General features: G+C 41.8%; 1 protein-coding gene and 1 pseudogene across 1 annotated transcript in view; both read right to left on the bottom strand.

The window, feature by feature from the left end:
• CFAP47 (cilia and flagella associated protein 47) overlaps positions 1-22,885 on the bottom strand; it is a 2,697,962-nt gene that overhangs the window by 2,301,406 nt on the left and 373,671 nt on the right. Inside the window, exons 24-25 of the mRNA XM_085622577.1 lie at positions 15,405-15,564; positions 9,141-9,339 (exon numbers count right to left, since the gene is read on the bottom strand). Of these exons, the coding sequence (XP_085478703.1) occupies positions 9,141-9,339; positions 15,405-15,564 (359 nt within the window). The remainder of the gene's footprint in view (positions 1-9,140; positions 9,340-15,404; positions 15,565-22,885) is intronic.
• Positions 3,646-3,764, bottom strand: LOC146805346 (5S ribosomal RNA; annotated as a pseudogene).

Raw genomic sequence — 22,885 nt, 5'->3', positions numbered from 1 at the left:
AAAGTGAGGACCAAATTAAGATCCTACTCTACCTCCACAAAGGGTTTAAAAAGAAACACGAGTAAAGCCTTAAATAACTCAGGGGCATAGCACCAAAAAACAGCGATGAATAACACAAAGCTTCGCTTAGCGCTTTGTTATTCATCGCCGTCTATCTCTGTAATTTATCACCCTGGTAGCGCGTTATCAATAACACGTTGCTCCAGGGCGATAAAGATTCCAGAGATAGCGGGGGAAATCGCTGTTTTGCAGGGAACATCGCTGGTTTTCCAGCAATGTTCCCTGCAAAAGGGCGATAACCTTGCTGATACGACCCTGTGGTCGTAGCAGCATAATCCACCCCCTATGTTAGGGATGGGTAAGTCAGGATTTTAGCAGATGTTAGTTTTTGGAGAAAACAGCGTTTTTTTCCAAAAACTAACGTCTGCTAAAATGCTGGGGCAGCCTTGTAAATATCGCGATGTGCACATCAGCGATATTTGCAAGGCTGTACTACCCAGTGACACCCACTTTGCATCTCATTAGAGATGCAAAGGGAGGCATCGGGAAAAAGGGTGCTAACATGTGATTATGCATGTTAGCACCCTCTTGTAAATAGGGCGATAGTTTTATCTCCAAAAAAGCGGAGATAAAGCCCTTGTTAATATGCCCCGAAGTGATTTAAACAAGGACGGCTGGTATGTCAATTGCCAAAAAGCCAAAAGGGTTGACAAATAGCCTTTAACAGTGCCCACTGCAAGTCCTTGCTGGGCCAAGGACAAAACAAACAACAATACATCTAACAGTTCTTTGGCCATATTACGGGTGTCACACCAAGCCAAAAACGTGTTCCAGCATCCGCTGTTAAAAGACTTTGTAGAAAGACACCTGGTTGCAAGGATGAAATTCAGAAGGCAGGGGAACTCTAATCCGGTCAACTAGCGTCACTCAGTCTCCACGCATGGAGGCGTAGATTGCCTAGGCCAGGTGTAAGAGCTCTGACTTGATATAATAGCAGAAGATCTTCCTGAAGCATTAGCCTAATCTGGGGGCAGATGTTCACACTCAGAGGTTCTGCCTAGTATACTCTCCTGGCCCAATCCAGAGCCACTAGGATAACTTAAGCCTGGTCATTCCTGATTTTCTTCAGAACTCAAGGCCGGAAAGGCAGTGGCAAAAAGGCATACAGTGCTGACGTTGCATGTTCTTGGCAGTGGCGAAAATAATGACTTGTGATTCTCCCCAGTGCTGCAAGACACCTTACACCACCTGTAGGTGCAACTGCCATTCATGATCTAGTAGACAACACTAGCTGAGATCAGCCCCCACTGGCATGACCAGGGAAATGCCCTCCAAATTCAGTCAGTTCCAGAAGCACTGGGCCTTTAAGCACACGACTCAGGAACCCCACCCCACGCTGCTTGTTGCAGTATTACATGGCAATGAGTTGTAAGTGAGAATCTGAATCAGCCTCCTACAGATGGGCAGCAGGAAGGCTTTTAGCGCTAAGCAATTGCCCCGGAATTTCAACAGGTTGATGTAAAGGCTGACCTCCTCCAGCGACCCGAGTCCTCTGTTCTCCACCTCTCCCAGATGAGGCTCACAGCCCAGGAGCGATGAGTGTGATACAATTGTCAGCTTTGGGTGCAGTAGGGCGAGGGGCATTCACTGGTTGAGTAGCCACCCCTGCAGATCCTATGCATTCTCCTCCACAACCTGGATGGAATCTGGTAGGTTCCCTTGGTTCTGGGCCCACTGAAACATGAATACAACTGCAGAGCTCGTACATGCTATCTGGCAATGTTGGCAAGAAGGATTCAGTAATCCAAGAGGCCAAGAAGCCTCAGAAGCACTCTCACTGAGACCCAGGACCGAAGCTAAAACATCAGGATCATAGCCCAAATGTCCTGGGCTCGTTGATGCAGAGGAAAAGCCTGATAACGTACTGTATCACTGGATGGCTCAAATGATAAGGGGCCTCCGAGATGGATTCGAGTGTGACATTGCCAAACTGTTGGAAATATCCAAGATTGTCAGTAGAGTGTGAGGTGGTCCATGACTGACTGCGGCAAGCTCACCTTCAACAGCCTGTCATCAAGGTTGGGAAAGACTGGTATCCCTGACCTCCACAGATATGTTGCTGCCACTGCCACCAGTTTCAAGAACACCCAAAGGGGCACTGGTGAGAACAAAGGTGAGCATGGTAAACAGAACATGCTCCTGGCGCACCTTAAACCACAAGTAGTGCTTGTGGGCCTGCAGGACCAAAACATGGGAATAGGCATTCTGCAGGTCCAATGATACTATCAAGTCTCCTGGATCAAGGGCAGATAGAACAGAAGTGCATGAGCATCTTGAATATTTACTTCCACAGGAACAAACAGATACATTGGGGTCCTAAAATAGAGCAAAGGCCTCAGTCCTTTCTTGGCACTACACACTAGGGGGGATAACATCTAGCTCCTATTTCTGAGGCTGGGACTCGCTCTATGGCCACTTTAGCCAAAAGAACCTTTACTTTCTGCAGCAGGATAAGGGCTCCTCCGAAATTTGATCTGATGTGGGTGGAAGAAGAGGTGGGTCAGAAAGGAACATCAAGACTTAGTCCCATTCTATCTGAGTGACTACCCTGTCAAATGTTTTGTGATCCCCAGAAAAAATGACAGATTCTGCATTCCACAGGGTGACTGTGTGCTGCTAAGGGCAAACTAAAACGGCTTGGAGGCTGCTACTAAAGGGGCATATGACAGGGAGGTTCACTCTCCCTGCTGGCATGAATGCTGGCTCCCCATCCAAGGTTTGAAAGCTCTGGGGTGCCTGTTGCTGGCATGGTGGGCCTATGTGTTGCCTGTATGCAAAACCCTTGGGGTGGCTTTTAACAGGAGCAAAACTAGATAGAGCCTTTCAGGAGTGGGGTGACTAAAAGAGAATGCTCAGGCTCTCATTTCTTTGAAGCGCTCTAGTGTCAGGTTCAGAACTCTTTCTTCGAACCTTTAGGTGTGAAGATGTTTCCAGGTTCCGGGTCTTGACGGTTCTGGTCTCTCCGAGGTAGGGGCGACCCTTTCTGGTAGCCATGGTGCTGTTGACAATTCACCATCAGGGCAGACAGTGTCTTCCAGAAGGAATCCCAGAGAGGAAAAAACCCTGAAGCGAACAACCTCTGATGGAAGCAGTGACTCCAGAATTCGGCAACAGGACACGTCAAGGAGGATAGTCAGCAAGGTGACGACGGACCTGGGAATAAGAGGAGAATTGCAGAAGAAGGAACCCACAGGAACGAAATACCAAACTGCAAAAAAGTGTCACCAACAGATGTGAATGGACACCAACAGGAGCGAAGAGACACCAACAGGAGCAAAGAGACACCAACAAGAGCGAAGAGACACCAACAGGATCAGAGAGTGTTGCAATGCAAGGAAAATGAGAATTCCAGCCCTTTATATACCCAAGGACAGGAAGTGACGCAACAGAAAAAGAAGAACCGCCATCTTGGTTTGGGAAAAAAAAAGGTTAGAAAACCTCTATCTTGGAAAGGTGAAGAAAAAACAGTACCCAAGGCATTCTGGGACCCAGACAGAGGAATTATGGGAGGAAGAAAAACAAATAAATGGCCACTAAACCATGACTGCAGGCAACTCATTATAAGGTCCCTCCAGATTTCAGGTAAGTCTACTGCACCTGGTATTCCCAGGCAGTCTCCCGTCCGGGTCTTAACCTGGCCCGACTCTGCATAACTTCTGAGATCAGATGAGATCAGGTGCTTTCAGGTCGGTATGGCTGCAGGCAGGCCACCGCCTACACTGACGGCATACCCCAAGAGAAAATAGAAGTGTTGCAGGACACATCTTTGTGCCCTGAAAAGAAAGGGCGGGCTGCCGCACTGAGCTGCAGTGTGCCTGGTGTCCAGAAATAGGTGCCACGGACCCTGTCACTGCCCACAGCGGTAAGGTAGCAGTGCCATGGGCCATGTTATGGCCTGCAGCAGTGAGGCGGGAGGTGTTCTGTGCCGTGACCCGGTCCACAGCATAACACTCTAGTGTAGAATTGGCCTTCTTGCCAAATAGGTGAGACCTGTAAAAAGGCTGATCCATGAGCAATGCCTGCCCATCACCCAAGAAGCCTGTGGATCTCTTCCATGTGTGGAATTGGAGCAACACGCTAGTCCTGACTGCTCAGCCTAATCAATCAGAAGTGTACAGACCTGATCTCATAACATATTTGGCCGCACCCTGGCCATTTGCAGTTGTGTGCATTAGGTTGGCACATAATTCCTCTGGAACTGCCTGCAAGATTTCGGCGACTGTGTCTCGAATGCGTGAGAGTACCAACCAACCAAACAGCTGCAGTTAACTGACCTAAGGTCAAGGTTAGCCTAGGGGAACATTAATTTCCTGAGTACCTCAATTCTCCTTGACTGTCTGCATGGGGGAGGCTGAAGAAAATTAGCTGGGATTAATTCTGCTAATGGATGCCTAAACTACCAGGATCTCATGAGTAGGTACTGTAGCAAGAAAGCAGGGTTACCAGGATCTGGTGTAGGCCATTATGCTACTTGTCTATTCATGATGAGCAGAAGCAAAGCTCAGACAAGTTACCCTTGAGTGTGTCAGTCGGGACCTCGTTGGATGGCAACCAGGGTTCAGGCAATGTCTGCCCAAGATGCAAAACCTCTGTGACAACATTGGTTTTGACCTTAAATGAAGGCAACTGTAGATCCAGGACTTAAGCTGCTCATTTGGTGACTCAAATGATGCTGTCTCTTCTGTTGAAGTCCCGGGGGGTTGGGGGCTCAAACTCCTGACAGGGGTAGTGTCAAATTCTCTGGCCTCTTGTAGGTCTAAATAGAAAATATCATCATCATATGGTGAGGGTAACACATCTGCATCAACTCTATCATCAGAAAAAGCTGGTTGACTTTGGAGGAGCACTGGAGGGCAACTCCTAGGTTAAGGTACTGTTTAGTCAGAATCATAATGAACTGGGGCCAGGCATGTTGGAACTGTTCCAGGATACGACCTTAATTTTGGAGTCAGACAGGAAAATAAACACAGGGTCCTCCTGAGGCATCACTGGCATCAGGGTCAGTGTTGATGTGGCAGGAACTGGCATAGATCTTAGCAGCAGATGTGGAGTTGGTTCCAGAGTTAGAGCTGAACCCAATACAGATTCAGGAGGCAAAGACAATGCCAAGGACTAATCCACCGGCAGTAACCAACAGGTGTGTGAGAAGGTGGCCTGATATATGCTCTCCACTAGTTCTAGTGGGCACCTTGTATCAGTCCAAACAACCCCTTATGGTGAATGGTTAAAGACAACCTTTTTTGAAAGCTATCCTAGTGGTAGCTATGGAGAGCAGCCTTCAGGCTAAATCTTGAAAGAATGTAAAGTAGCTTGTTTTACCAGTCTATAATCTCCTGAATGATCAAATGAAAGGACAACCACACCAGGTATATATTCAAAATATATGTATTTAAGATAGAACACACCCCTCTAGTCTCTTTATGAGACTGGAGTTTGAAGCCCCTTGTTTACAAGTTAGCAAGTATCAGTAATAGCACAAATACAAGTTTGGGCCCTAGGGGCGTACCAAACCATATACCAAAAAAGTGGTATAAGAACCATGACTGGAATAGACACAAGGTAGTGACACAGGCGACCCATGGGGACTGTATGCAGTGTGTAAACACGACTGCGGGTTCCCATTAGCTTCTATGGGCAATGTCGCGGTTGGAAATTTAAAGATTAGGGACACTTAGAATCAAGTCAGGACCGAACCCTTTTAGACTTAAGAAGTTCTGGGGCTAGCACCCACGGGGGCACCGGAGTACTCGAGTTACCTCACCCAGGGAAGCCGGGTGCATAGGTGTCTTTTGGTGTCGGGTCGCGTCGTCGATTTCAATGGAAGCCTGCAAAGAACTGCTGCTGCCGTGAAGAGGAGAAGTGTCCGAAGAGATCCAAGCCTGGATCTAGGATGGAAGGAACCTGAAAGCAGAGGGGACAGAGTCTGGGTCACTAGCCAGTGACCAAGGGCAGGATGGACCAATGCCCACAGATGTCGGGTGCTTCAGGTGAGTTGATGGGTGTCTTGACTCTTCAGCCATGAGGTCCAGTAGGCGTCGACGAAGTCCACGAGCCGGATTCGAGCTGTCCCACAAAGTCTGTCGAGTGCTTTGGTGTCGGCGACCAGAAGGGACCCAACAAGCCTTGGCAACGGCAAGTCACTGGAGTTCAGAGAAAGGACCAGCAAGGTCTGAGGGACTCACCCAGCAAGGGTAAGTCAGGGCACGTCTGGAGAAACCAGGAAAGCCCAAGTAGAAGAGGAGTTGCCTTCGTGGGGACCTGCTAGCCAACGGGCTAATGATCGCGAAGGAGCCTCGAGCGGTCGCACTTGAAACTGGCCCCCGGGTCACGAGTGGAGGAGAGCAATCTTCGGTGCAGGAGGTGCTCAAGGCTGCGGCTACTCGGAGCCCAAAGCACAACTTTGAGGAGGACCAGGAAGATAGTGTTGCTGCAAAAGTCCACGGTGTCCAGGGGTCACGGTTCCACATCACCCACGATAGCCACGGGCCTCAGCTATGTTGTGGACTCAGGGTAGCCTCGGGGAAGTCTGGAAATCCACCTCTGGTGATGCAAAGACTTCGGCGTCCAGCGGGAGCTTCAGCGATGCAGACCGGTCAGTTGCTTCTTTGGTGCCTGCCAAGCAAGGGAGTCACTCCTTGACCCCAAGGGAGATTTCTTCAGTCTTCTAGTCAGGATAGACCGTCGAAGGTCCAGGATATATGTTACAGAGTTTCGTCCAGGGTAATCTAAAGTCCTATGGACTGGATTCCTATACTTATACCATGTTTAGGGGATGGACTAACTCTAAGGCCCCACGTATGGGTGGGCTTGGAAAGAGGGGTGGTTACACCCATTTCCTTTGTCCAGTTTCACTCCAGAGCAGGGGCAGGTAGCCCCTGCAACCGGTTTCAACTGGACTATGCACAGGGACAGCAAACGTGCCCCCAGTGCAGGTCTTCAAAGCACCAGAGAGTGCTCCCGCCCAACCCCAATACACATCTGCCTGTCTGTGTAATCACCTCCCTTCGATAGGAAACCTATTGTCCAAGCCTCCCCTGCCGGAGTTTCGGTCAGCAGCAGGAGGCCAGACCCGTGTCTGTGGCAGAGGCATCCATTTTGTGATGCCAGGGCTCAGGAAAGTCCTACCGGGTTTGACCAGTGTGAACATGTCTCTCCCTCTAAAAGGATGGAATGCTACCCCCGCCCCCAGAACTGGCGGGAGGGTAGTATTCCAAAGCGTTTGATACCAAACACGACATGTTTTGATGCAACCATCCCATAGTTAGCATTTACCGCGAGGCTATATGCACTTAAGAGTATATGGTATGGCTGTATCACAGAACAGCCATAAGGAAGTATTTCCGAAAGCTGCATAGGGGCTCAGCTCATGCTTGGGCACCCTCTCACACAAAACCAAGCACTCTGCCTTCAGGATTGTCAAGGCCTGCCATAGGAGTGGCTTATAGGTTTATATGTGTCTGTATATATATGTGGATATAGGTAGCCTATACCACTGTAAGGGGTGCAAGCACACCCTTACCCAGGCTGCAGTAGCAGACCTGTGGTGCCATTTTGTAGTGCTTCCCAGGGGTGGCATAATACATGCTTCAGCCACTGGTAGGCCTCTGAGGTACCTATGCCCTAGGTACATAGTATACCATATACTAGGGGCTTATAAGGCACTCCAGAATCCAATTAGATATGTACCTAATGTACATGCAAACAATTTTAGAGAGGAAGCAGCTAGGCTGTGGGCCTGATTAGCAGGGACACAGCCAGACTAAGGTCGAAAAACAGTGAAACACCAGCAAAAGGTGGTGGTACCCATGTGAAGCGGATCCTACTCTCCTACAAGGTGGCTTCTGTGGTTCTGTGGGACCCAAACGCATGCCAGAGAAAGCCATCAGGTTCTCAATGATTTGCAATATGGCTTCCTTGAACACCTCAATCTTTTGCAACAACATCAACAGCTCCATAAATATAGAGTGTGTAAGGATTTGGTGCGGAACCCACTCTCGGCAGCGGACCAGGAACAGGACTAGGGTGCACCTTGGACTGCCTCATGACTTCTCAGTAAGAGAGTAGAGATACAGGACAAGTCCCACCTTGCCTTCGGTGCTTCTTGTTGGACTTCCAATTACCCGGAGACTTAGAAAGGACGGTAGGAAAGGTTTGCGCCCTCAACTTTTAGAAAGGGATATGTTCCTTTGCACACTGAAAAAGAAATTTGAGGGAAAAAACTTGTCAAATGAAGAGAAAAAGCTAGAAGCTATCTCCAGATCCACATACAGCACACAGAAGAAAACGGAACTGACATCAGCGTGCTAGGGTGGTGCTTATATGCATCTCTGACGGTCAATTCTGCAGTGGAACATGGTCGATGTGGAGTCGCACAATTTCACCTAATGACACTCTAAGGATCTGCTGAAAAAGTCTTCCCTATCCAGTCTGGTGCTTGCAGATTTTTTAAAGCTGAGGAATCTGAGATTAGAACTTAAGTTATTCAGCAGAGATCACAAAAGCATTAAATTGTTATACTACCACCCAAATTAACAATAATAGTATTATCTCCAAAGCAATCACGTTTTCAAAGCCTTTCATACATTTTAAAACTACTCAAGATTGAATAGCAAGCAAATTCTTTCTAAAATTAAAACTCCATGGAACTTCATCTTCTGTTCGTGAAATTTCTTTGCACTGGCAATTCACCCTTGCAGCACTGTCACGTGTGTACCTTTTTACAGGAAAGGTCTTTATATTTCCACATTACTATAAATTGACACTCTGGTAAGACAGCACTCATGTGGCGCATTCCTTGCACCACTGCACATTGTTTATAGAAGAGATTTCAGGAACCATGCAGTCTTCGCAACATTTGCCATAAGCCACATCGCTTGCTATATAATATTGAATGTGATATTTATTATTTACATTTTAACTTTTAATTGAAAACAAAATGCTATCAAAATAAAAAAAAAGTTATGCAGCAAACATATCTATTGCTTACAAACATGATAAAGTAACAGCACACAGTGGGTTTGGCTAGTCTCTTCATGGCCTGGCACATATAGAATGACCTACTCTGGAAATGAATGCCATACCTGGGATAGTCTGAAGGAGAAATTGTGAATTCTGCCATTGTGTCAGTGTCCAAGGGAACAGGAGTCAGAATTACAAATGGTGGATCAAAGGATAACTTTGGTGATTTTACATTTCCAGAGAGGTATATGGGTGTGAAGTGATTAGTTGGGTTATCGTTCAAGATAACTGGCACTTCTGCTTTGTACGTGCCCTGACAAGCTGATGGGGATAAAACAGAAAAAAAACATCATGTTAACCATGTGGGACAATTCATTTTTAAAGCCACCATTTCACAAATGCCAAAATAAGATAAATCAAATATCAGTTTAAATATTATAACAGGACACTAATGCTCATATATTAAAAAGATGGATTTATTGTGGTTGGAAGAAACATGCGAATGCATCATGTAACGGCCATCTACAGAGCATTATTGGAAAAAATATTGTCTTCCAAAAGAAGGAATAGCTTTTTATCAATAAAATAGACCTTGACCTACCTAATCTCTTTATGATAGTCAGCAAACATTGGGCTCTAAAAAGCATTTTTCATAGTTAATAACAACTGAAAAATGCAGAAGCAAAACAACTGTTTTGTAAGTGAATGCAGTACAAAATATAATACTTCAAGAATGTAATCCAAAATGCTAACTGATCAAAGCTAAACAGTTCCACCTTAGACCTCCAATGACATTTTGTGCTAAAAATATATTTTGTACATGATTGTGTTCTGCAAGGTCAATTATGATATTGCATGCACATTCTGAAATTTGATAACATTTCAGAAATCAACAGACGTTATTGACATGGATGTTTCAATTTAACAAAGGTTTACTGAATCTGTTCTTCCACAACAAAGGGGATACTGCTTAAAATTAAGAGAGGATAACAGAGAACATAAAGTCAGCCAACACAAGGGTGGCCATGTTATTAGTAAATGCAATTTTTTTAAACAAAATTAGGAATATCTTACTCTGATTGAGGAGAGAAAGTAGACCAGCACCTCTACAACCAAAATATCAATGCCATATTAAAATAATGATGTCTATGTTAAAATATAAAAGTATATCTAATCTATAGAACTATATTTATATATTAATGTGGGTAGACATTGCTGACCCAGGCCGAATTTTTTGGGATGACATTTTTAAAAATGGTGTGTGCGTTGCAGTGATGCTGTAATATCTCAGGAACCATGAGACCTATATACTTCATTTTGGCATCAAAACATAGGTTTGGACGGTTAAGTAGTCCTATAGAGACAGAAAAAACTCCTCAGAGCAACTTTTCCGCCATTTTTCAAAATGACGGCTATAATAGAGGAAGAAGAGACATACATAGAAATTAAAGAAATAATGATAGTTTTTAATCTTTTTATGTATACACCAAGCAATGTTTATGATTTGAATATGAAAAATAAATAATGTTTATCGCTCCTTTTTAGACACATTTTCACAGTTCGCTATATTTATTTGTTTCGGCAATCGCTCATGGTACATTTACAGAATGCTAAACATTTGAGAAGAGCACATTGACAGGGACATCTTTTTGTAGCACAGGTTTTGCAAGGACATGTACATGTAAGCTCTGTGGGTACAGGTTTTAGAAATTTTGTAGGTTTTAGCACCCCATCAATGTCTTCCCAACCAATCTTCACATGCATCTTTCTCTACATATGCATGATCCAAAACATTTACACATCTTCTGATCAAGTGGAACACTCAATGTGTCCGCGCACATAATATGACTTCGGTGGAAGGTCATTTAGTAGGACTGATCTCTTGAACTCCCTGTATCGGAGATAGTTAAACGTGTGACAGTCAGAACTCTGTTTTCACACATGCACAAGGTATTTTTCGACATCTTTAAAGGCACATTCTTTTTCCGTCCCAGCAAATCCTTTTAGAAACGTCACATGTTCAGCAGTTAAAGCGCCAAGCTTTGTTCTAATTTTGCTCATAGTGTGATCACCTGTAAGAATATGTGCCGATAAGAACGTTGGGCTTTTCTGGGTCAAGTTTCTTGTGCAGAATTCCCTTTGGTTTTGCTTTGTTCGCCCTAAGTTGGCAGGGAATGCCCAGACGTGGGTCCCTTGCTCACTTTGCCACTGGATTCAAGCTAGCCTGGCTGATGACGGCTGATTAGCCAGAAACCGGTCCCAGGATGCTTGTTTCCGGTCCAGGGAAGACATGGCTTGGCAGTTCGGGCTGGACTGTTCCCATGAGGCACAGGGTCAGACTGATTTGCAATGGCCATGTCTGAACTGGGGTGGCGGAGTGAGCTAAAGAATGATGATGGATTAAACCCAGATCAGTTGACTGGGGGTGAGTTCTTGCATTGTTCGACACTCTGTCCATCATTCCCTTTGGTTTTGCTTTGATAAGAACGCTGGGCATCTCTGGGTCACGTTTCTTGTGCAGAATATGGAGCAGGATTAAGTGTCTTTTATCGCCTGTTTCATAGCATATCCATAACTCCAACAATTCTTGACCTATGAACATTGCAACAAATCTAAGTAGCCCAATAATAACATCTTTGTCATTTGACAGTACAATGGCTCGATTTGAACCATTTCGAACAGCCCACTCAACATTTGGTACAACACAAAGGTCAGCTTCCTCCAATTTGCTGTTAAGTTCCTTGAATAATATGGCCTGTCCGTTTCAATAGATCTCTGCAGGCACCAGCTCCTCATTGACGATCATTCCAGTTGCAATAAATGGAAATTCAGTGTTCACTATAGCATCAGCAAAGTTTTGCAAGTTAACATCTCCAAGTTCATCATGTTTAATGTTGATGACCAGAACTTATCAGGTTGCTCAGGTAAAGGTGTTGAAATTTTGATGCAGGCAAGGTCAATTGTTCCACTTGTAGACATTCGTCTGATTCTCTCACATTCTTTGACAGGTAGTTCAAGATAACTGTCAAAGGCAATGTGCAGTTCTTACATGGTGCACACTGACTTTCAGATCTGTAGAATAGTCTGAACCACCTCTCCGAAATTTTGCATGGATGAAATCTTGACCATTCGCAATTGTGACATATAGTCCACAATAACAGCAGTTTTCAATGAAGACACTTTTAGAATTGAAATTCTTCAGGTGAAAGTTTTTTCGAGCTCTTGTACGAGGTTGTGCTTTACCGGATTATTGCACCTTCTTAATCAACTAACGCATTTGTTGGAAGAAGATCTTGTGACAGAATGTCCTTAATAAATTCACCCCTTTCTTGTGCTACATTCATCTCTCTATGTACTTACAAAAGTTCTTTTTTTGTAATCTGTTTTGTAGTGGCTGGTTGGACAAAACACTTACTATGGCAATTAACTAGTAGAAGTTTTGTTTAGTGATTATGTCAAACAGCTTTTTCTCTTTCAATACAAATCTCTCCTGCTTCAGTTCTGGTTAAAGTTATGATCAATGTTACAGGACATGTTTTAGACATTTCTTTATATCCTTATCCACATATTGTTTGGTCACGAAGTTGTATTATCACATAGGCTCAGTCATTTTAAAGGGGTTTCTTTGCTGTTGCATGAAATGAAGATGGCTGTCAACATGTTAATTGAAACGTTCCCCTTTCTTTCCCACAAGTTTGGGGTGAGGAACAGTTTCACGATGGTCCCTTAAATTTGAATTTGCCATCTCTCTGAAAATGTTGCAAATAGAAAGGATTTCATGCCTTTTTACCCTAGTGGTAATAGAAGTTCGCAACGCTAATTTTAAATCTGTTAACACATTCATCTACACTAATTACACAACACCACTAATTGTGGATCCATCAACAGTACCCACAATTTGTTAAGGGCTGAGAATTGGCTATGAAGACCATTTAAAACAAACAGCTTTGTAAAAGATTGACTTTAGAAAATAAGGCAGTCTTTGGCAGTGGCCTTGATTGTTTATGGGGCTTAACTAATCTTCATGAACCATCCAGGACTGGGAAAGGAATCAACTGATATCACAAAGTTGAAATTCTGGCAGAAGACTTGTTTTGAGAGGTCATTCATTAACTAATCTTTCCAGGTGCCCTCAAGAACTAGATGATAAACAGCACTCACCACCTGCTCGTAGCAGGATACAGGTTCTGAATTAAGGCCTGGAACACTATACTGTCCTTCAAGGCATGGGAAATCAAACATCACTTTTTTATTGAGGTAAGAATATATATAGGTAACTATCTCAACAAACAGCCTTTAGAGTGAGACTATATTGGCTTGAATTCAAAAGGAAAATGTTCAAAGTCTACATCCAAAGTTAAGTCAACAGTAGCTACAAAGAAATAATACCTATTTCTGTAAGCAGATAAATACTTACATAAATTAACTTATTTTACCCTGTTAAGGAACAATGAAATATACACAATATTTTCTCACCAAATGATTCAATAACATAAATGAAGGTGATATTTTTCAGTCATAACATGCCAAGAAATGTCAGGCCCGACTTTAATTTATGAATTTTCTTTTTCTACACAATCTCATAAATTAGCTCTAGTGTGATCTGATATGTTGATACTAAGGCAAACTTATCAGATCTGGTAGGAACAGACATTGCAAATATCTAAATTACAATAAACATGATTAAACTGGATTTAACAAGTTCGACTTAATCTAAAGAAGAACGAAAAACTGAAGTATAACCATAACAAAATAATTTTATATCAGACTCACAATACAAATGAGTAATTTCATTAAGCATACGGTGCCTTCTAAAGTACATGAAGCCAATATGTGAACCACAACACATGAAATGGATCTAGTGAAAGTCTAGTGCCTATTTTATTGTTCAGGGTCTTCAGCCTTTTTGCAGCATGCACAGTTGAAGACATTCGTCTATGACACCTTCTCTCTGTGACAACCAACTTAGAAAGACTGATAATCAATTTAGTAACCACTGTTGCACTTGAGATAGAATGAAAGGTTGGTAGCATATATTCAGCTAAGAGAACCTTATGTGTCTTTTTGGAATTGGGATTTTAAACGTATCTAGGATATATTTTTTGAACTTCCTTTTTAGGAGACCAAATACATTCAATGAGTACATTTTCTAGATGCAGATGCATGTATATATGATCTTATAAGGGAATGGCTAAGTACTGATAGATATAATATCACACCAAAGTTGCAGGCCATGACAGCAGTGAAAGACTTTTTTTATTTGATAGACTTTTGTTGGGCAGTGCTAATAAGGCTTTTTACATTATGTGTGATGAGGATCCTAAATCAAATACACACTTCTAGAAATGGGAGTGAGATATAGTTAGTTTTCCTAACTAGTTCAGAGATGGGATTAGGAATTATTCAGGCCAATTTGTTGTGTAGTCTGAGAGTTTATGAAATGTATTTCTTAGGTCAAGAATTTGGTTTTTGATACAGAATATACCAAATCATCTGCAAAACGGAGACACATTGCTGCCTATTTTATACTAGAAAGTATTGCAGCTGCTAGGGTTCAAATGATAGATTGAACAATAAGCGAAACAGTGGCATCCGTGTTTTTACTCTTGCATTTGTTAGTGTTTCTCACTTGATGTTGGGTATTGATCGTGGATATAAAACTTTAATATTGTTGCAAAACCAAATACCCCAAAACACAATAACTTCTATGGCATGTGGATGTTCAATCACATTATTTAACTTTTTCAATAATGGTCTACCTCGCTCAATTGCTGTGTAGGCCAGAATGAGTTACAATACAAAACTTCTTCAACAAACTAAAACAAAAAACACGCAGCCATTTTAACAAGAAGTCAGTCTTCCCACAAGGTCAGTCAACGGTACCTCTATGTAACATCTCCAGCACTGACTTATTTTTTTCCTGATCACTGGAGATACAGCAGGGAAAATACCAGTTTGATACTGGATGCTGACATACACTGTATATGACTTGGTCACCTTCCATGGAGTTATCTAGTTATTGTGCTGTTAGCTATGGACGGTGGATAGGCAAAAATATTACCTTTTTCTAACTGTAAATATTTTAATTAATTAAAGTCTCTGAAACAATCCTGTGCGTTTTCTCTGACCATCTGTCTAAATTTTTTATTGATAGCTTCATGAGCAGATGGTCTGCTTCGTCACCCAAGCAAATTTTAAATGGAATTAAGAAAGATGTTTGAAGGGCAGTACAGTGTTCTATCTTGCGTTATTTTAGAGCATAAGAAAAGGTGCTTGCCACCTGCCATGTTACTGAGGTTGCTGTTTTAAGATAGTACCACATTTAGAAAATGATATGGAATACATTTGCAAAACTCAGCGAGTGTGAAAAGATATACACTTTGTACCTGGGCAGAAGCTCACAGTGAGGATGATTGTTTGTCCTGGGTCAAGATACCCAAACTTTCTGGTGAATCTGAATACCCCAGCATCAACAGCTTTTCCTGCTTGATCAAGATCCAACTTCCAGGTTACCCGACCTTTCGAGGTGTTGGATAGTTCAAGTGTCTGAAACGTTTTTTTGAGAGAGAAAAGGATTAGACAGAAAAAGTGATGAAACATTCCTAGTAGCACTAAAGGATCCAAGTTGTGTAAAATAACACAGTGCCCAGGTCTGCTCTGCTTCTTCTATGATTACAATTTTTCAGATTCGACTTGTAGTTTAAAAGCAATACCCTTTTATCATGAAAAGAAGAAAATAAGCTTGTACATTTAATAAATAATGTATGGAGTGAACAAAATATTCATTAGGACCAATATTACTGATGGCATTAGCTTTCAACTAATGTATGCTATTCCCTCTATTCCTAAGTATGCTGAACTACAATGGACATATAAGAAATGTTGCACAGAAAAATATAAATAAGGGCAATTCATTCAATTCTCATTTACTACTTCTGTTATAGGGAGTTTTCGCGGAATAGGCTGTTTTCACAGACGTCTTCCAGTTTATAGAATATTGAATGGAGGAAACTGTTCACTTTTCAACTGTGAAATATGAGCCTTTATCCCAATACTGTTGCTCTATTGTTATCCTGCAGCATTTTTTGCTGGTAGAAAAAACTGTACAAACTGTGCACTGGAATAAAAAAGGGTTACAGGGACGTTACAGTTAGTTAGGCTCAGATTTCTTTTATACAAAACCATAGAAATTCAGCAGTTAGCTGACCTAACGAGAACTTACGCCCACGAATGCACTGCTTATGACCTTGCATTTTACATCACTCTTGACATGGTCACAAACATCACTCAAGACATCATGGTGACATCTCAAATGATATCACTGATGACATTGCTAATGACATCATCCAGTGAGTGTTTTCTTATTGTTTCTGAGTGTTAAACAGATATTTTAAGATACTATAAAAGTTAAATTGCTATACTTTGTGTACTACTAATGAGTGAAACTATTTCTAACATATATTATGTGAGTGGCTGTGCGACTGTGTGTGTCCATGTGTGAGTAGGTGTCTGAGAGGCTCTACAGGTATGGGAGTGGTTGTATGGGTGAGTGAGTGGCTGTGTGAGTGGGTGAGTGACTGTGTGGGTGAGTGAATGGGTGGGTGTGTCAGTGTTGTACGGGTGACTGCGTGGGTGTGTGAGTGACTGTATGGGTGAGTGATTGAATGTGTTATTATCTGTATGAGAAAGTAAGTGGATGTGTGACTAACTGTATGGGTAAGTGAGTAGGTGTGTGAGTAGCTGTATAGCTGACTGATAATTAGCTCAGGAAATTATAACTGCTAAATTTCTATGGGGTTTGAACGAGTGAAATCTGAGCATAACTATAACGTCCCTGTAACCTTAGGGTTTTTTCAGTGAATTTCTAGGTTTTTTTTAATTCTTATTTTCAAACTGTAATGTCCTTGTAACCTTTGGTTTATTAAATGAATTTCTATGTTTTTTTAATTCTATTTCCTAAATGTAACAACTAAACTTTGACAGGGAGTGTGTGAATGAGAGCATGAGTGTCTCAGTAAGTCTGTGAGTGGGTGTGTGAGTCTCTGAGTGGGTCTGTGAGTGGGTGTGGGTATCTGAGTGCTCTCTGTTTTGCCTTCTACTGCATATTTTCTGCCCTTTTTCTGCTCACGTCTGACCTTTATTTTGCCTTGTTCTGCTTGTTGCTTACCTTTATTCAGCCTCTTTCTGCTTGTTTCTCACCTTTATTTTATTTTGCTTCTGTCTGCCTCTTCCTGAAATGTATTTTGCCTCTTTCGTGCACCCCCTACTTTTATTAGTACTGCATTCCCCTGTACCAGGACTACCCTGGGGGTAAGAAGTTGAGAAGCGCGGGAGTCCACGCTGTTTAAAAAATATATATATGTTTTTTCTTCTTTTTGCAGCAGGAGTCATGGATCCAGCACGGCTCTTGCCAAATTTTTCTTAACAAATGCATTTCTGCCCCAGTAGTCGTCCCACCCAAGAGGCCTAGGGGGTCAGGGTATTCCTACCCTGCTCCCTTCCCTTTTTTTAACTTTCTTTGAGGGACTCGGCTAAAGCCGAGTCTCAAGATGGCTGCCAACACTTCCTGGTTGAAGTGTTGTCAGCCAATCACATTTCAGAATGGAGACTGTCGGATCCTCGGAGGATCCACATCCCTATATATACAAATTTGAATTTCTTTTAATATCTCCGTAACTGCTGAGTGGATTTACACCAAATTACAAAAAGCACTGTTTCTGGACCAAGAGCTACCTTTCTGACAAGTTTGGTATAATTCCATTCAGCAGTTCGGGCTTTAGTTGTGTTTAAAATCCTTATGGCAATTAACATGAGAAACACACTTTTTTGATTCCCCCCCCTTTTTTTCGGCCCCCACATGATAAATCGCCCGGGAAAAGCCAACTTGCTCTGGGATTTACTTCAAAAATTCCCTTGCCCGCTCCGCACAGTGGTGTGACAGTGGATTGCCGACCCCCGCATCCGGAACTGCCTGACGACCGGCGGCAGTGGTGGAAGAAGGAACGGTCGAAGGACGGAGCCTTCTAATCCATTCCATGCTCCGTATCAGGTAAGCCGCTTTTGCGTGGGGAGAGTGCACACACATCCATTGGTGACGTGAGCTATACGGAGATCGAGATTGAAGATTATTTAGTAGTCTCGTATCATAGGAAAGTATTGTGTTTACACAGCTAAGGCAAGCTGTGCGTCGCATCTTTAAATAAAGCTGTCGACATTGAAAATGTCAAACACTAGAGACACCAGGAGACGTGAAGCAGCTACCAAGCTGTTCACTAAATTACCGGTCAACCATGATAACACAAGTGCACAACAGCCCGCCTCGAGCACTGTGATTGACAAGAGAAAACTTTGGGACAAACTCTGGAAAGTTTTAAAAAAAGAACAATCGAAGTGGTGGGAAGCAACAGCTTTACAGCAGTATGTAGACTGCAACAGAATACCAAGGGGATTAAGAATTTTTATCACTCCCACGCTACAACAACCTGATCCAAATATGATTGAAGAATGGACAGCGAACAATCACAGTTGCTCTATGAACATGTTGAACATATTGATCAAATATGCTGAAAAAGAAAGTCGTGAACTAACCATTGAGAGTGAAACGATCATTGCCAAGTTAAAAGAAATGCACACAATAGAGGAGTTTGAATTGGAAATGGCAAAAATGGACAAAAAATTGGAAAAAATAGAAGAAGATATTAAAGCAAAGAAACTTAGTAAATTTCAGAGAGATGAAATTGATTACAACAAGGGTCGGATACTTACATTTGGCAAAAAATTCGAGAAATTAAGGAACGATACCAACGAGGACACTGATACTGAAACAAGACACCCAAAGTCTGTTGTTACACCAGATTCTGACATGAATGAAGTAGCTACCACATCAACTATGGACACAAGTGATACTGAAGAAACAGTAGCCGCAGTACCACAAGACCCAAATTCAGTAAAAGCATGTTTTTTAAAAGAGTACACGCTGATGGCCAAAGAAAGAGTAAATGTACAGGCACACAGCGGAAGCCCAAGAGGAAATCGTGGGAGAGGCGGCAGAGGAGGAAACAGACCAAAGTCAACAAATATAAGAGACAGCCCGGTGGGAACTCGAACAAGGGGCCGATTTGCCAAAAAATAATGAACAATAAGACAGTGGTAAATCTTTCTGATTTCACATTGACTCAAGATCAATTGGATGTTTTATCTTTGGGGTTATCATTCTGTCCTACGTCTTCCTTTAATTACACGGAAGCTCGTATTAATCTTTTTTTCTTTGTCAGAAAGTTGAAACTCAAAAAATGGTTTGCTGTGAAAAAGAGTACAAACCAGTGACAACATCTAACGTACCTTCTAACCTTATCATTAATGATATAGAGGTTTTACAGACAGTCCATGAGTTAGCAGAAGTGGCAGGTTTTTCGGAAGACCCCCTTGTCAATTTAGCTAATACTGAGATTAATCTTGAAATGGGAGGTCATACTAATTTCAGATCCAAATCCATTTTCCTACCACAAATTACGAATGAAGCAATATTTTGTTTCGAAAAAGGTATGATTAATGAACTGAAAAAGTTAGCCAAATGCAAATCTACTGGAAGGCCCAATTTAACTAGAAAACAAATACAGGCCATAAGCGAGCTCGAAGCCAACACTGATATTGTCATTAAGAAATCCGATAAAGGGGGGAATGTGGTGATCTGGCCACGTAAAATGTACCTTGAGGAAGGCAGACTACAATTATCTGATACAGCTAGATACAGTATCTCCAATAAGACAGAGTATGACAAAGCAGTCAGCGAAGTGGCCAATAAATTAACATCGTGGAGAGAGAGTGGTCTGATCAGTGATGATGAATTCAAATTCCTACACTGTAAGAATCCGAAGATTCCGGTACTTTATCTCCTCCCTAAAATTCACAAAAATGCCACGCAGCCACCAGGGAGGCCAATAGTGTCATCACGTGACAGTCTCCTGGAAAATGTTTCTAAATATGTAGATCATTTTTTGCAACCATTAGTCCAATCACTACCATCATATGTAAAGGACACGGGTGATTTTTTAAGACTCATAAATAATGTTGAGTGGGTTGCCAATTATTTACTTATGAGTATGGATGTGAGTAGTCTTTACACCTGCATTCCACACGAACTTGGGATACAAGCTTGTAGATTTTTTCTAAAAAACAGATCACTGTCATTCCTTTCCCACACTGAGATGCTACTTGACATGATCCAATTATGTCTGAGCAAGAATTTTTTCATCTTTGATAATCAGATGTTTAAACAAATACAAGGGACGGCGATGGGAACCTGCTTCGCCCCCAGTTTTGCAGGATTATACCTCGGCTGGTGGGAGGAGCAGGTAGTCAATAACATCCGACTATTCAAAGACCACGTCGTCCTTTGGCTAAGATATATCGACGATATTTTCTGTATATGGAGAGGTACAGAAAACTTGGCTAAAGAGTTTGTTGATGCCTTAAATCAGAATGATCTCAACTTACAATTTACTTGCAACATTAATGCCACCAATCTTGAATTCCTTGATCTACAACTGTCAATCAATGATAACGTATTGAGTACTAAACTGTTCAGGAAGGCAACTTCCGGAAACAGTTTACTACATGCCAACAGCTGTCATCCAAAAAATCTCATTCGCAGCATTCCCTTCGGAGAATTATTAAGAGCACGCAGAAATTGCAGCGATGATGAGCAATATTTCATTGAGAAAAATGTTATGACTGAAAGATTCTTAGCTAGAGGATATGATAAAACTTTAGTTAAAGAGGCTTCAGAAAAAGTTGAGATGTTAAACCGACAGGAGTTGTTATGTCCAGTCGATACGAATGCTAAGAAGGACACGAAAGAACGTTTAAGGTACATTACCACCTTCAATAATCAAGCTTGGGAAGTCAGAAAAAGTCTTTAAAAATTCTGGGAAGTACTAAGAAATGATGATGATTTAAAAGAGTACGTGGGTGAATATCCATCACTTACTTTTAGAAAACCCAGATCATTAGGTGACATATTATGTAAAAGCATGCTGTTAAACAAGAAAAAGAGTGACATAAAGGGATTTTTTGTGTGCAATAATTGTAAAGCCTGCAAATTCAGTAACAACTGTAAATCTATCAGACTTTCGAAAGATGAGGCACTATTTGTTATACAAAAACATGTGAATTGTAATACTGAATACGCAGTATACGCACTTAGATGCCCCTGCAATAAATTTTATGTAGGAAGCACCATACACAAGTGCAATATTAGAATACTGGAACACCGCAGAGCAATCACCAAAAATGATAAAACCTATCCGATTGCACGACACTTCAATGAGTTTCACGGCCAGAATCCAAATCTTCTCAAGTTCGTTGTTATGGATGACATCCCTCTTAGGTGTAGGGGTGGTAACAGGACAAGAGAACTTAGAAGATTGGAATCAAAGATTATTATCAAATATAATACCATGGCCCCTACTGGCCTTAATCTTGATGAGGAGCTGTCAGTACACTTGTGAAGTCATTTACAACATATTTCGGTAAAGTTCTCCTGAGTGTTTTTAACTTTTTGTGTTAATTTTATTTGGTTAGTGCACTTTAGATTGCTATGACAATTTGTCTTTTATCCAATTTTTTACAGGTGACTTGACGGAACTGGGACAAATTACGTGGAAGATTATATAACATATTCTTTTGAGCGTGTTGAAGAAAATTGCTTACCGATAAGGGTTTAACTTTGGCCATTTCTATTTACTTTGAGAGAGTGGTATCGAGCATTTACTGTGTCATACAAAGTCTAACTTGTCTAGGAATTTTCCGAATGATTAACTAATGCCCACTGGGGCTGTATCTTTAGCAATGTGGATGTTTGTTCGTTATGGTTCTAAGAGGGGGAGTGTTTTACCCGTAACACCAAAGTATATTTTTATGAACACAGTTCAGACTGGGTTTTGCACGAACCTTTTTTGACTGTTGATTTAGCCCACTGGGGCATGACGTTCAAGTGAGGTTGTTGATTTTGAGCCAGCAAGGTAAAGGCATTTCTCTCGTGAATTGTGACGCATGCACTTGCGAGTTTATAAAGCTCGATTTGTTCAAAAAACTCAATAGGAAGCATTACATTTTGGTAGAAATATGCAGCGCATTGCCAATGATTATTTTTCTGTTTCCACACAGTATGTTTTTTTTATAATCAGTCCAATGCATGTCAAGTCATCTAAAAATGTAAAATAATAGGTGTAAAATACGAGGGATAGTATTTTCACCATGTTCATAGCACGTGACCGGCACTGGCACTTTAACTATGCAAAACAAACACAGTCTGTTGCCCGTGACAAAGGAGTGCGAGTAAACTCCGAAACGCGTCGGACCTAGTGTTTAAATAAACACACTTTGATTTGTGGCCGCGGCTCCAGTGCTTTCTTTCGTCCTGTTATTTGGAAAGTAAGACGCAGTGGATTATTTGGTATATATATATATATATATATATATATATTTATTTTTTTTCACTGAAAAAAACATAGGTTTCAGGCACGTTATAGTTAAAAATTAGCATTTAAAAAACCTTAGAAATTCACAGAAAAATCCATAGGTTTTAGGGACGTTATAGTTAGTTGGACATGTCACTCATACAAAACCATAGAAATTCCTCCGTTATAGTTAGTTCAGCTAACTATAACTCGCGCCCCCGCAATGCACTTCTGATGACGTCACTTATTACATCATTCATGACATGGTCAGTGACATCACTGATGATATCACTGATGACATCTCAAATGACATCACTGATGACATCACCGATGACATCATCCAGTGACTGTGTGTTTCTCTAAAGTTTAAATATGTTTTATATATATGCCAAGGTGTATTGAAGAAT

The sequence above is a fragment of the Triturus cristatus genome, chromosome 8, assembly GCF_964204655.1.
Source record: "Triturus cristatus chromosome 8, aTriCri1.1, whole genome shotgun sequence".
Lineage (NCBI taxonomy): Eukaryota > Metazoa > Chordata > Amphibia > Caudata > Salamandridae > Triturus > Triturus cristatus.
The sequence above is the reverse complement of the archived record's forward strand: the minus strand, read 5'-3'. Positions and strand labels throughout refer to the sequence as shown.